General features: G+C 40.1%; 1 protein-coding gene across 1 annotated transcript in view; it reads right to left on the bottom strand.

The window, feature by feature from the left end:
• syn2b (synapsin IIb) overlaps positions 1-16,411 on the bottom strand; it is an 89,428-nt gene that overhangs the window by 33,696 nt on the left and 39,321 nt on the right. The window contains exons 2-5 of the mRNA XM_030419154.1: positions 8,804-8,861; positions 6,073-6,164; positions 949-1,105; positions 618-707 (exon numbers count right to left, since the gene is read on the bottom strand). Of these exons, the coding sequence (XP_030275014.1) occupies positions 618-707; positions 949-1,105; positions 6,073-6,164; positions 8,804-8,861 (397 nt within the window). The remainder of the gene's footprint in view (positions 1-617; positions 708-948; positions 1,106-6,072; positions 6,165-8,803; positions 8,862-16,411) is intronic.

The raw sequence follows: 16,411 nt of genomic DNA, 5'->3' as shown, positions 1-16,411 counted from the left end.
ATCTCAGGGGTGACAGCAACATGGAAAAACAATTTAATGAGGATTTTTTTTTTTAGGGTTTCTGCTGCGACAGAATATCTCTAACAAGACAGAAAAGAATGAGCACATTTTTTTTTAAATGAAAAGGACTCTGATGGCTACAGAGAACATATATATTTCTAATACTTCATATTTATATTAAACAGTACCTTAAAAATGCTCAAGTGAATATAGCAAATAAGCGATCACATTATTATTTTGTATTATTTATAACTTTTTCACTATTTTACACAAGTCTTATTTTGTAATTTCTCCATAACTTTAAGAAGCAGCTTAATCTGCTCATGTAAACAATAAATTACATTTTGGAAAATAATTGTAATTAAGTTATGACATTTTACTTCTTTACTAGCTTCCTAAAACTATATTGTCTTCTGCTTTTAAAGAACATTTCACTGCCCGAAGACAAACAGTTAAACTACCAGCAATATAAACAAATAAATCCAAAGAAATATTATTAATGGAGATGTTTTGGCGATTGTTGAGAAGCTGGAGTGTTGGAGAAGTGATTTTGCTGCAGAGTAACTGAAGACAACATTAAACGAGAAAAAATGAAAAGAGAAAATAAAAGGTCTTACCATGTCTTTATAGTTGGGGTAGAAAGTCTGATCAATGAGAGGGAACTTATCTGAACCCAGCCTCTTCTGATTATTGATCAGCTGAGAGAACTGGTGGAACAGGGAGGGAAAAAACAGCACAAGAGAGTCAATGTAATTTGCACAGACACACTGTTTATATAATCAGTGCCATGTTCCTAAACTGTGCTTGGAGCTGTAGAGAGTCAAATGAGAATGACAGAAAATCCTGGAAGTTAATTAAAATGAAATTAACAGCTGCAAGCTCCATTAAAACATTTTTACAGATTTGTGGGTTGTTGCAGGTGTGAATTAGTTTTGCTAGACTGCTTACAGCCCAGGGTTTATCACAGAGGTTGTAGATGGAGTCCAGAGAGTTGACTGATGGGATGCCGGCATACTGCAGACCGATGATCAGGTTCCTAAAATCCTCGTTCTGGGCCATGCTGAAGGCGTGCTGGCGCACCAAGACAAAGTCTGGCTTAAAAGACCTGGTGTGAGAGACGGAGAGAAGTGATAGAGAAGAAATAAGAATGCATTTACATTTCTGGTTACTTATATCAGTATTTCCCAACATAGTATCTGTGTGCACAAAAATGCAATTAATTTAAAGTCGGTGTCACTTCAGGGTGTCAGGTAAAAGAGTCAAAGCCTGGGTATTTGATTTGAAAACAGATGTTTTTTACATGACACTTAAATGCAGTTTTGCATGGATGAAATAGAAGGGATGACATTAGAGGAAAAACCGATATGGCCACAAGCAAAAGACAGTATACTTGTCTTTTCCACTGAGGCTGCTGATGAGAGGATAAGCTTCTCTGGCCTCATAAATTACTAAAAGTGGACGAAGAAGAAAAATAAATGTTTTTTTGTCCAAGAATAGATCATCATCTGTGAAGGATTTTCACTAAGCACTTGGATTGATAAATCAGTTTCCCTGGCAAATCAAACACATGAAGAAATGTGATGGTAAGTAGAGCTTTAAGTGGGTTCTTGATGATGCATTTTTACCACATTACCTTCATTTAAAATGACAAAACTATTAAACATTATTATAAATGATTTAGCATACATTGCTCTCTCACTGGTAAATCTGTCCATAGCATTTAAAAGCATCATTCATGTAGGACTTTTGGAGGAGTTTTGTTCAAAAATGTGATATTCACCATTTAAAAAATAGATTTGAGAAACTAACCACAAAGTTGCGCAAGCGTTAGATTGTCAGCTTAGATGATGGTCGTACTTTTCTGCGTTTACTTTTAAATCAAACAGCGAGAAGTTAACAGATAGCTGAGGATCTGGAAACTGAGCGCAACGAGTAATGAAGGAGAATTGGTTTCCAAGTGTTCACTTTTGCCAAAGCCATAATCATTATTACATAAATGTCAAGTGGACCCAGGAAAATGATATAAAGGGGAATATGGCTGGTGAAAAAGTGGAGTAATTTTACTCCAAGTGAAGTAAAACTGGCTACGTTTGTCATTGTTGTAAAGTAAATCCTTCTGACTGGTTAGCATGCCTGTGCTGTGTGTGTCTCATGGTTTGGGTTTTTACTTCCTGTTTTATTTTGTAGTTATACCCTCTTGTGTCTTGTTTTCACTTTCTGCTTCCTGCCCTGTCAAATCATGACATCGCTCTCTCCTACATGACAGTACATTAGGAGACTGTCCTGCAAAGAAGAATGAGAGCATGAATAGTTCCAGCAAGCGCCTAAAAGCGACATGTGTTTACAAGCGACAAGGCTCTCCGGCAGCTGCTGTAATTATGACTGCATCAGAGGAGGAAGTCAGGGTGGATGGGTCGACAAAACACGGCACAGAGTTATACATTTCCTGTTTGTTTAGTGCTTGACCAATTGATTCACTTTAAGTGCACAATTATTATCATAAACATAACACTGAACTCTATTGGAGAATCTGGTATTCAAATCTTGGAAAATGGGAAAATGGGAGAAGAATCTATGTAGGTTTATAGAAAACAGTGAAATAGCAGACAATAAAAGGTTCCAAGCTTGAGGTTTTGTTTTTTCTGATGTTTTACTTTAAAATGTGTCGGCCACCGCAGAAAGAACACCGAAAACACCAGGTCTGCAGCTCACAGAAGCTATTAGTGACCAGAAGGTTAGGGGCATAACAATATTCAGTGCATTCTAGCTCAGTGAAAGCATGACGGCGATATGGCATGACTCTTGTTATTTCTGCCTTTTGTGTCCGAATGTGTGTATAAGAGAGAGGGAATGTGAGGAGAAGCAAAGAGAGTGAGGGGAGAGGTGTGAGAAAAAAGAGACTGAGAGAAAAAAAAACAGAGTAAAAGAGATGTAGAGAGGAGTGAGAGAAATGAGACAGAGGGAGAGAAAGCTCTGGCACAGTGTGACCACCACCAGCTCATCATGCACCGAGAATACTAATCAGACACTCCAAGAAACTAAAAAAGACTCTGCTGGAGAGGACACAGCAATTAATGTGACTGTAATCTCTTCATTACTGACAGGAGGCTGGAAAGATCAACATGGTCATGACTCTTAATGTAGTACTCCGAAGCGGTGTTGCAGCAACGCCACAGTTATCTTATCTAGCTTTCGCTTTGGATTTTTCAACCGTGCACATTTAACCCAATGCCCCGAAGGAGTCAATGAAACAAGACTAACAGCCTACAGCCATGTTAGAGGATCCGTCAGGCTGGACTCAGGCACAGTGATTCTTTAAAGGATAAGTTTATTATCAAGACATTACCTTCAAACCCTTAAGCTGATGGAGAGTCGGGTGAAGTTTTGTGGTCTACAGAACATTTCTGAAGCCTCACAGCTACAGTAAACAGTGTTGCAGCATTCTCCTCAGATGGGGTCCTTTAAGTAATCATAATAATAAGTATAATCTAAGTCTCTAGAAGCCCGAAGATGATCCCAAATTGATTAGGAAAGCATACAAACCCTGTCTGAAGTGGGTGCATGAGTGCTTGTAGAGTGTGTAAATTATGTCAATTCTAATCAATTTGGGATCTTTGGGCATGCGAAGAATTGGATTCCCTCTGTCAAGCTGTATGGAGCATTTATGAGTTTTTTGGGTTGTTTTATTAGATTTTAAACCAAGTCCCCATCTACTTGACCTGTTTAGAGGAGTGATGCAACACTGTTGCTGTGAAGCTCACAGACCCTGCAGTTATAGGAGAGTATTTCACTTTTAAAAACAAATCTAAGCAGTGTATTTGTTACCAGTTTACCAAGAATTTTGTTTCCAGTTGGAACAAATGAGCCATTGCCATTTTCAGACAGTATGATACTACTGTGAATGACTTTTTTGCTGTTCACTGTTAATATTTCTAATAAATCATAGGTCATAGTTGGTTTCAACATGTGATGTTATTTACAAAATATTTGTTCTTTAAATTGTAGTTGGCCTAAAAAAAAAAAGAAAAAAAGAAAGTGATACAATATTAGAATACAGCTGCAGACCCTGTTGAGACTGGAGTCTGGATAAGATAACATCTTCTTCTGGGTGAGGGTTACTTGGCGACATTAACATTCAGAGCAATGAGCAAAATCACTGCTTTGACTTGAAATCGATGGACACGGTGCAATTATAGAGACAAGTGCCGAGAGTTAAAAAAAAACATCCAAGTCTGAGAAGCCTGCAATGAGCTCAGACAAGAAGACAGGCTGAGAATTATGTTGAACTCATTTTCTCCACGGCGAGTTTATGTTTGGGTGAGACCGCGAACACGATACAACTTTGGAGGTCTCCTGGATAAGGAGCTCGGATGAGACACGTCGTAAAAGATAAATATCTCTGTGGACAGGACGGCATCACACCAGGTGTAGGTGACTCACTCTGTGCCCTGTGATGAATCCAAGTCACCCTGAATCCAGACTATCTTAGGCAGTGGTCACTGTGTGTTTGTGTCGAGCATGTGCGGACCAACCCCTCATAAAGTGTAATGACAGGGCAGAGATGTTGATTGGCAGGCTGAGGCTGCCGTCTTCATTTCCTGTTGGTGAGCAGTGGGAGTTACAGTCTTGCTTAATCACTGCAGACTTCAGCTGCGACACTGGTGTCTGTGTCACTGTGGTCTGTGGTGTGTGAGTGGGTCTGTGTTATTGTCTGGCTTACAGTTCATTCGCAAGTTTGGATGCAGATCCACTGTGCCAGTCAGTGGGTTGCAATGGTTGTGGTCGTACGCCTCTGCCCATTTTCCACTGATCAGAACTTGAAGTAAACAAGTGATTTTATTATTTCCAAGAACGTTTTGAGGTTTTTCCGTCTGAACTAGCAGAAAGGTCTTCAGACTCTCATTAATTGATTCACTGATGCACAAACATGGTTCAGCAGCACTGTGCTGGGGTTTGAAAATTGATGCAAGTCTGTTTGTGCTCATGCCAAATGTCCTCCGACGTTGTTGTGAGGACTCGGCTAATTCAAGGGGTAGGTTTCAGGTTTAGAGTCAGATGCTAAGAGCAGGTTTGTAGTTCTTGGTTGCGATTTAAGGTCATAGCAGTTTATCCCAAAGACTAGAACAATTTATTTTCATACAAGAGTACTATGATGACTCATCTCTTGTATCTTTTATCTTCTTCATGAGGACAAAATATCCTCAGCAAAATATTCTGGTTGACTTCAAAGGCAGGTTTGGAATCAGGGGATTATACTCGCCCGATCAGGAGCACTTAACTGGGCTTTTAATATAATTGAAACCAGAATAGCATGTGAGATTATGTTAGTGTTTTGGGGTGAATGTTACTATCTAAAGGTTAAAGAACTGTAGTTAAATTAGTATTGGGGGTTTGGGAAATCAATAAGTCACTGCATCTTTCTGTCTGAATGTGTGTACTTTTACGGCAATTTTTATGAAATTTAACCGATATGAGTTTCAAACCTGGGGAGTGAGTAGATTTTCAGACCTTAAGAGGGCTGTTTAAGGGTTAAAACCTGGTATAATGGTTTAGATTGGAAATAGGATTAGGGTTGGGCTAGGGTTAGGATTGGGCATTTAGTTGTGATGGTGAAGGTTGGGAAAGGGAATGCAATGCATTATGTCAGTGAGGGTCATCACAAGCATACAAACGTGTGTGTTAGTGTGTGTGTGTGTGTGTGTGTGGACGTGTACAACTCATATTGTGGGACATAACTCTGTTTACACAGTCACATTGTTGTGACCCATTTTCCTTAAGGGGACGTAACGCAAGTCAGACAAACAAATTGACCTGATGAAGATCTAAGTATGACTGAAACAATGTCTTTAAAAATTCTATGGCCTGGTGTAAGTGTGAAGGCATTACCTTCACAATGCCCATAACATAAATCACCAAACTTTAGGGTGAAGACTTTGTTTAAGGTAAGGGTAAGGTAAGGTTTAGGTTCAGGTTAGGTTTAAGTTTCCAAGAAATTAATGTAAGTATTATGTCCCTTAAAGTAATGGAAACATAATTATGTATATATGAGGGTGTAGTGTATGAGGTACTGACCTGACCACTTTAGTCCCGCCCCTAATGACCTGCATGTCCACGTTACAGGTGCTATTTGAATGTGAGACGAGGTTGACCTCCGAGAACTCAGCCTGTGAGGATGGAAAGAGGACAGAACACAAGCAGACAGCTTCAGCAGCTGTTCACATTAAGTCTTGACACAGAGGTGATCAAATACACATTAATCCCATTAAATGGTAAAATTGCATCATCATAAAGGGCAATGTTGTAAATGGTTCAGCAGAATATCAGATGATTATATTAGCAATGTTCAAGGTTACTGTGCAGGATAAAGTGTAATATGTCATAATTACAGCAATTCTTATACCAGGAACATCGTCGTTTTTGATCATTTGAAATGATAACTTGTACTTGGAGCAAAACAAACTGTAAATACATAAAGAGTTACTTTCTTCAAACAAACGTTCCTTGCAGGAGCATGAGAGACAGATCGCATTATAAATAATATAAAAGATGAATACAATTGTATACAGAAGGCATATGGTTTTTCAAGTAAAGTAATGCACGTATGCATGTCTTTAGTGTGGTTCAAACATAGTGAGGATTTCTCTGTGACTCATAGCTGCCGACTCCTGTCTACTCTGCCGCCTATTCTCATTTCTGTGGTGAGGCTTGATGTTTAATTTAACTGTCAACATCCATTAGGTGTGAAACTGTTCAGTGTGAAACCCCACTCAACAGTCATCTCAAACGCAGTAACCAAGTACTTCAGAATGGTTTCCCTGTAGAGGCACTTCAACCAAAATGAAACCTGAGTGTCACATGCTGGTAACATATAACTTAACTATGTACAGTGACTCTAACAAGATATCAAGATTGTGGTGTAACTTGACATTTGAAGTGTTGGTTTTGAAAGTGTGGTTGGACATTTATACCCGGTTAAATATAAACAGCATAAAAATAATGTTTGCTAAGGATGACAAACAGTTTCTACTTGGCAGATGGGATTGCAAACCACTGAAACACAAATTTCTGACTGAAATTATGTCTTGATGAACTTCCTGTCCACAGCACGTGCCGACCCAATGTGACATCACCCACTGGTTTGTGGACTTAGTTTTTAAAGCCTTGATTTTGGCATTGCAGCCATCGCCATCTTTGATTTTTGGAGCCACAAGTGACCCTATTTGGATGTGAGGTTGGCGCTGGCAAGGATATCCTGATTAGATCTTACTCTAAACAGGAAAGTAATATACAATATTAGCATCATGCTGTATTGAAGAAGACCTGAAACTTGCAATTGAGATTATAAATTCATTAGGAAACTGTATACTGAGGTAATAAATCAAGTGAGAAGTAGGGTCACTTTAATCACAAGGTTATATACAATCAGACTTCTTTTTGCTACCAGTACAGTCATCCCGGTGTTGTCCACAGTGGCTCAACCTTTCAGACCTGAAAGCGCCGTTTATATCTTATACAGTCAATGGACTACAGCTGTACAGGTGTTCCTCGGGTGCTTTGAGCTAAAAGCAAGCGTTAGGATATTTATATGCTCACATAACAATCTTAGCATGTTGGTGTTCAGCTGGAAATTACCGTGTTCATCATCTTTGTCTAGCCTGTTAGCACGCTAACACTAGCTATTTAGTATTAAGTACAGAATAATGTGATTAGTTCTACTCCTGTTTGGTCAAAGAACCAAAGAATTGAGGAAACACTGCCCTGATCGCACAAGAAGAAAAAGTCAGTTTTATTAACATTGCCCTTGATAGCAATTGACCTAGAATACCTGTAATACATTTTCATGACAATAAGACATTTTACCAAAATCTAAATAAGTATATCCCATTGTGATGCTAGAGGAACATCAGCTGTTTATTAGGAGTCATCCTTGATTTATCAGAATTCATCCTATGGGGACCATTAATGTCTGTTCCAACTTTTGTGAAGTTGAGATATTTCAAAGAATAGGTGAGGACTTTGACCTGTTGGTGGAACCACATTAAAACAGGTCAAAACTCCTGCAACACTTTAAAGTACAATTCTATGGACCTGCTGAAACTCTGACTTTTCATGTGGTGCCAGAGTCTGAGTTTCTGGCACAATCCCAACACCATTCAGCTCTTTTCGGTTTGTGGTCTTCATCAGGGTCAAGCTGAAACACATCTGTCTAATAATAAAGTTGTATACTAGAAGCAATGCTGGAGCTTTATGACCTCTTTTGACTTTTCCCTTCCTCAGTGCACCTTGGAATTAGGTGCCAGAAACCCGTACTCCGGCATCACATGAAAAGTCAAGGGATTAGCACTCTATTGGATTTTAATGTGTGAAGCCATGAATATGTGCATACATTGTAATGGGAAACCATCATATAGTGGAGATTTTTAGTTAGGAGACTGGCCAAATGACAAACGCAGGCCCTGGAGAACTTGTTGCAGCAGCACAGACTTGGTGAAGTTTTTTTTTTTTTTTTTTTTACATGTTATTCACACTTTTCTAAATAGAAAACGTTTGCTTCTTTTTCACTTTAGTTTCTGTCTAGGAACTAATAATAAGGAGGAGATGAGTAGAACTTCTCTCAGAGAGTCTTTTGTTTTCATTATAAATGTGGTCAGGCACCAGTGTTCCAGCTTGTCTGTGAAAATTTGCACATTTCCATATCAAAAGCAACTAAGGTGTCAGTTCACTTTCATCTCCGTTCTGATCCCTCTCGACCTTTTATGAATGATTCTGCTCAATCATATATCTATAAAATCAAAAATGGTACCTGCTCCACTTTGATGTCATAGTCCCCAAGGACCTTCTTTCCCCGAAACACTTTGGCCCTGAAAGAGAGAGAAGAGAAGAGATTTAGTTTTTCATGTGTTCGCTCTCAGTTGTCAATGCTGCCCTCTGCTGGGCATCACTCTCCCTGTGGAGCAAATAAAGGAAAGAAAATGGATGCCTGCTAGTGCACTTTTAATGGCCAAACTTGCTCAGCTGTAGGAGAATGTACATTCTAATGAGCTTTTGGAACAGCTTCAAAAGATGCAGCAGATCAGTGTGGCCATACCAAAACTGCAATTAGTGTCATCTCAGTGGGTGGTAATATCACATTCTGGTTAGGGGCTGCAGTTCTGCTGCAATATTAAATGCCGTCTTGCAGTTTGGATGATGAATGTATCCAATAACAGTGAGGTTTAGTGTTGACTTCATAATATCTCGACTGCCACTTGCTCAAAAGCGATGTAGAAATAGATTGCAAGTAAACACATGCGTACGGGCAGGCAGATGGAGAGAAGACAAAGACAGACAGACAGAGAGGACGAGACAGGCAGGGAGGCTCAGGCTGCCAGCCAGTGCACAAACAGACAAAATGCTCCGGACGTCTCATCTTACACAACATTGTAAATGGATCGCAGATGGTTCACACTGTGTCCATCAACATACACGGCGGCTAAATGAAGCATTAACCAATGGTTTTAATATCCTGAAAATAGCCCTACGATAGAGATTACTCTCCAGTGTTTGACCTTCAACCAGTCTTATCTTTTTCTAAAATATAGAATATTTAGTGAAATATAACAGCTCCTTAAGCACCCTCGAGTACTGAATTGAAAAATGAATCTCCACCAAACTCCATGTCAACTTATGCACCATAATATGAGGCTAAATCAAATCATATGTGCGCTTGTGGTTCCTTCTCCGTGCCAAATTAAATTAAAAATGGATGCAAGAGTCCTCCGATATAACCTCACAGGACTGTGTAGTGCTGCATGGAGGCATCTGGCTTGTTAGTCTAGTTCATTAGGTTCAGACCATCTGTGAGGGAAACACTCCGAGGGTATGAAGCTGTAACTTCCAACAATCGATAACCACGCCAGTAAAATTAGTGGCCTCAGAATTACAGAAAATACATCTTTCTCATTCCTGCGAGAGGGTGCAGTCCTGTTGGAGTGTGTGCTTTTATTTTTAAGAATGGGCAGCTGCTTGATCACACTGCGATGTTGCTGTGATGACACCCAAACATCCACCACTGAAACCGTTCTGAGATCATTAAAAACAAACACAAACGGAGCACACTTCTCTGACTGAAAAAATGTCATCAATCCCTGCAGCTTTCGGCATGTGTTCAGTATTTGAGGTGCACAATGCAAAACAACACACCAAGATATGACACAGGCAAACACAGTAATGGACAAGATACAGAGGGAGGCTGCTGAAGTAGCTTACTCATCTAACAGCGCAATGTAGCTACAACACAGCAAAACAGACCAACTATTGCTCCATCTACCAGAGCTGTGGCTGTCTGTGAGATGCCTTTACAGGACACACAGATGCTTGTTACAAAAGAGAAAAAAGGACAATCCGTATATTTAATTTGGTTGTAAGTCTAAAACCTGTTTTAGCAGAAATCTGTGTAATGCTTCTGTGCTTAAGAGCTGGATATAAAACCTGTTTTACTTTTCAGGGTTTAGAAATATGTGTTTCCTCTGGTTGGACATGTTGCCCTGGTCAGCTTTGTATCTTGCACCACAAATATTTCAGCATTCTTATTTAACGTGAGTTGGTTCCCGTTAGCAATGATGTAATTTGGAGTTTGGTACTGCTCAATGTTATTACGATGTTAGACACAGTTATAATCTTATCTATGATTTGTAGGATCCGTTTCAGACTAAAAGGAGGACTGTCAATCTTTTAGAGACTTTACACCCAAAGTCTGCATATCACACTTGGCTTTGAACTGAAAAAAAGTAGCACTGTGTAGTGAAGCTCTGTCACGCACCAACACAAATTTACAATCGCTTTTGCCCCTCAGGCCAAACTCTCACTCCACATAGTGTTAAGAATGTGGGATTTGAAATGTTTTTCTTCCTTTTTTCTGCCTCTTTCTTCTCTCATCCATCCATCATTTCATTTTCTGGTGTGTAATGAGCATTGCAGCCTCGCCAGGAAGCTAAAATGGCAACAGAATTGGGTCCTGTTAGGCTAAATGATGCCGAAAATGTTAAGTTGTAAGCAATATGTCATCTCTGACAGCTCATCCCTGCAGTTTACTGTATTCAATTTCTAGACCCCAGTAGTGGCTTTTAACAAGACTTTAAAACGTCAACAATATTTCCTTCATGATCTGATAAGGACATAATTCGTTTTTTTCTCTAGTTAGTACAATTATTAAGCTCGCACAGGTACTTTGATAAGGAGAGAGCTGATACACCCTCAGAGACAGACACCTACATGTTTAGCTTTAGTGTTACATGTGGCACAAGACTTGAATTATTTATGCATTAGTACACACCACTGAGGTTTGTAGCGGCAGAGGTCAACATCTTGTAGAAATGTTTTCTGTGTAATTCTCTGTATCATAAATGCCTGGGAGTCCAATCTTATGTGTGAAGGATTAAAAAATGAATAGAGATACCGTCGATGCAAGCATAAATTCAAGTGTGATTTAAATGGATTTTTAAGATGGAGCCAATTCCATTTTGTTGGCACCACCACCCCCAAACCGTGCAATGAATGCTTTCAAAAAAGAAGCTTGAGGCAATATAATCTTTTTTGTAATCCCAAATTGCAGATGTAGCTTGGTACAAAGTGAAAACCGTTTAAGTTTCTATAGTAACTGCTGCATATCTTTTGATTAATCGGGCATTGTGTGGGTGATATTATCCGAACGCAGCTGGAAATACTTTAAGTTAAGAGAAAAAGAAATGAAGGCAAATTTATATCTAAAGGAGACACATCTGAAGTCGACATCTAAGGAGTGGAGAGTTTTTAGTTTCGAGGGTGAGAAACACTAACATACATACAGGATATGTAGGAATAATACAAGTGATTACGTTGATCAAATGAGTAGCATGTGGCGCACAGTAATTACAAATGGTTTTAACTTAAGTGGACCTAAAATAAGAATTTATTTGAACAAGCTGCTGTGCAGTAGTGAAGTGCAATACCACTAATTTCCTTTCCGATCCAATACTAAATAAAACCTCTGCTGGTGTTTTCCGATCGTTCTCGCCAAGCATCCTGATTTTTTTTAACACTTGTTCCTCTTTCAGTTATCATAACATTTTTCTGACACTGTACCACTTGTGATCTGTACTGTTGCACCTCATCTTACTCAATGAGTGAGAGAGAAATAAAGCTAAAAATGTAAACATTTTCAGAAGACCAGAAGACAAAGTAATATGTGTTCCACTCATTTCAGCACAGATCAATTACAGTTCTAGAAATCGCTGAAAGTTAAGACTGCCATGACATGCATGCTCTTTACGAGTGCATGTAAACGTTTGACAATGACTGTAACTTAGTAACAGCTTAGTAACAGCTGTGATGCAGGTTGTGGCGCTAACGAGGATGCCGGTCTGTGCTGAGCTAAATTCATCAGCTGAGCTCTGTTGACTCAATTTTCTTTTCAGGGTCATCTGATGCCCTCCCACTTTCCTTATTGATCTGCGGAGTCAAAGAGTCTGAGACAGGCGCACAGTCTTGTAGAAATTAAGCCTTTCAAATCAATGCCAGGTAATGACGGAGAGGAAAATCTTACAAAGAGAGGCAGAAAATATGTTAGGCAAGAAAATGTTTCTTTCGTCCACCATGTTTTTAGCAGTATATGACGTCAACTCGGAAAGACTGAGTAAAGGTTTATTAGCATGATAAGAACTACCTCAAATTACAGAAACCAACCTCATCTGGAAAAAGAGTCTAAAAGAGTTTTAAGTTTGGCCGATTTCCAATCTGCTGACATGAAGGAGACGGGATTTATGACCTTTGCTCCAGCCAGACACCAGGGGGAGATCGAGCCGTTTTGGCTCCACTGTTGAGTAGCTGTCATGTCGTCCATCTCCATATCATCCTCATCATGTTCGAGCCATGATTCATGATCCTTTGGTTTCTAACTATATCCTCTGTTCCCACAGACTGCAAGAAAATCCTAAAATCGGCTACCCATGGGTGCTTGATCACTAAAGCGTCATCAAATGGTCAGAATCATCTTGAAAATATTACATTATGACAGGCAATGTTCCTCACCCCGCTATCTACAATCGCAGCCGAAGTTAATACCCACTTTCCCTCTATATGCATAGTTTTTTCCCACCCATCTGTTTTTCTGTCCCCTCTGTGGTTATCATGATCGATTTCATGCGAAGACGCATTAATGGGATGTATGCATAGAAATGAACCATGCATCATATGCGAGCACAGTTTAATGGGTTTGGTGAGACATCAGTGTTTGTGCAGGGGCGGTTTGCGTCGCCATGGTGTTTCAAAACGACGATCATCAGTCTCTATTGTCAACCAATGGATAGAATCAATGACAATATTCAAGAAATTCACGTAAGCCATAATTCTTTTTACATAACCTAGACAAAAACCAACCATCTTTCTCTGGCACCGAACAACGGCTCTGGTTACACCTGACTGTACACGCCCTGGCCTTTTCACCACAAGTGGCGTGAAACAAGACTCTGACTACCGGGGTGAAAGGGCACGGAAGGTGTTCGAGCCGTCCCGTCAGCTCGAGTGCAGTGGGAGGAAGCGGGAGCGTAATTATTTGGATAGCTGGCATACTGTTAGTGTGCAGGTGCAGTCAGACGGAGAGAGGGCAAACAAATGAGTGGAAAGAGAGACACAGAGGCTGCAGACTCTGCTGGCTGCACACCAAGAACTCATTTTCAGTCTCTCTGGAAGCTTCTTGACTGGATGCCACCATGCACTGTATTTGATTTATTCAAGGCATTCTTGTTAGAGGATGCCACAGGAGTAGAAACTGCTGCAATTCTAGCAGAGGTGGCAAGAGTACACACATTGTTCACTTAAGCAAAAATAAGACAGTACAGGCTCTGAAATGCACTCAAAGTATAGAGGTAAGAAGTATCCCCCTCTGCAAAGCTAACTGAACCTCACATCACACAAATATAATTCAAAGGACTATTAAACCTCAAGTTAGAATCAGTAGGATTTGTCAAAGGTGTTCGTCAACGCACCAGAAAGATGGCTGATCGTTGAGTCTCAATCCTGGGATGTCAAATACCGACATTTTGGGTTGGCAAAGCATCCTGAGCACAACAATAAATCCTGAGAATAAGCAGTTCAGGCAGAGGGCTGCAGGCTCTATACAGGTATGAGACACTAGAGCGGCTTCTCTCCACATTTGAGTCTCACTTTCAGTCTGTTTTCATCTTGTTATGTCTTTTTGTCTTGTTACGTATGCCGTGCGTGATATGCACTGCTTGAAATCAGTCTTGTGAGGTTAGGAAGACAAGGAGCAATTATGCAAAATAAAAAATAATTGATAATTCCCCATGAATGCATTTGACCTAAAATCACAAGCCTCTTCAAATGTAAACAAGTAGAAAGTACAGATATTTGTGTTAAAATGTAGAGAGTAAAAGTAAATCTTATGTAGTGACAATGCTGTGCTCATGATCCGGTTTGGTTTAGTCACAAAATCCACTTGGTTAAGGTTAGGGAAAGTTTACAAACAGATGTAAACGTATCAGTGGTTTGGCAGAAACATTAACTGCCAACATTTTGTCCTGGTCTGCTCTTAAATCACTCGTTGGGATGTGACGATGCAAGCTGATCATCTCAGTACATCATGTGCTAAATTACTAGAAGAATGATTCTAAATACAACTCTGGTAGAAGACAGGAGGACAGAAAAGCTGAGACTCAGAAAACGGCATGCTGCATACTAAAGAGGACTGGATGCGTTTTACCCAGCAACACTGATATTGTACATGGTAATGCCAAAGTGATGTGGCGCCACAACACAGGCTGAGAGGCTCTTCATTCGTGTCGGACTACAGGAGAGAACATCAGAAACATAAGCTGTTCAGTAACAGTCATGAAAACAACAGAAAACATGTTTCTTTTCCTTCTACATGGCCTTTTTTTAAATTGAATTGTCTACTAATTAAACAATCTAATGCAAATATCTTCATACAAACTTTACTTGTGTTGACTTTGTAGATGCAGTCAACACTGCTCGGGTTAATGTTTGTCATATTTCATAATGTTTCCTATGTACCTGAGAGAGGTAACTGTCCGGAGCTTGATTCAGTCTCTTCCTCGTTTGTTTGATGTTCGTATGAGGTTGACTCCTTTTTAAAGTGTGTCTGGTGTACTCTCTTCACCAGGTCTCCCTCGAAAAAGTGATCTCACCGTCAAGGGACTTCCTGGCTGAATAAAGGTTAAATAGATCAATCAATAAAACAAGCCAGCCATCTGATGACACAGAGGACCGCAGTAAATTCGCTCAGAGACTCATCACATCACATCACACAGACACTGAGTGCCCGAACAAACAAACAGAGAATTTTCAATCATCCACTTTGCGGAGGATCTGTGTTTAGTCTGAGATTCGTCCTTCGGTGTCTGTGAGTGTCTGAGTGCCTTAAGTGGACGTTACGGTACTCATGAGGAAAAGCGAGTACTGCACCAACTGGACACACACAGCATACAAAACTTCAAGTCAGAGGTATCGGCTCATGTGTTCTGCCCCTGAGGCAAAGATGTCCCTTGAATTATTCAGCTGCAGCACAGAAGGCTGCAACATCTAGCGTGACCTCCTCTGTGCGCTTCCAAGTGTCACGTTAATGTGTCCAACAACAACAAAACAACAACAACAATTGTTTATCAGCTGTTAATACAATTTAGAAATGCTATATAAAGGGTTCCCTTTTTGGGAAGTGGTAAATGAATAATAGTGCGTAGAAAACACGCAGCATTTTCAGTTCACTTGTCCTGAAAAATAAATAACATGCTTATAATATTTACGTCATTAATGTTCTGGCTGTCGAGCAGTTTTGCTGCATCATCGAAGAAACGAGTGTTAGTGCCGGGAGACTGTGTCAGTGTCTTTGTGGCGGAGGAGGCATCAGTTTGTTTGTGTGGCTTTATTACATTACTGTGATGCTCTACAGGCCAGGCTGCACTCACATGAAGATACACATGCCCATTTAGATGTTGTTTGTGTGTGTGTGTGTGTGTGTGTGTGTGTGTGTGTGTGTGTTAGAGCACTCACTGACAGCACATCTGGTTCACTGAAAAAAGACCTCGTCGAGGGAACATCTTGAAACTAAAAAGCAGAGTCGATTGTTTTCTTGAGGTTTCACATCTTGAGTCCTGCCTGAAGATACTGAGGGGGTGTGTGTGTGTGTGTGCTAAGCGTGGGCTGGGTTTGGGTGTCTGGGAGAGCATACTTATTGTGCCTCTTGTCCTTGGAAAGCAGGCAGGAGTGACAATTTTTTTTATCTTGTCTCTGTAATTTGACAGCTTTGTTTTTACTTCAAGCTGCAGATTATTTCTTCTTTTTCTTCTCTTGTGCCTCCTCTTGTTCCTTGCCCACCTTCACTGCCTAAAATTCACCTTGTCATACTTTCACATATTTC

This window comes from Sparus aurata, chromosome 6 (assembly GCF_900880675.1).
Source record: "Sparus aurata chromosome 6, fSpaAur1.1, whole genome shotgun sequence".
Classification (NCBI taxonomy): domain Eukaryota; kingdom Metazoa; phylum Chordata; class Actinopteri; order Spariformes; family Sparidae; genus Sparus; species Sparus aurata.
Note: the sequence above shows the minus strand (reverse complement) of the source record. Positions and strands in the feature narration are given on the sequence as shown.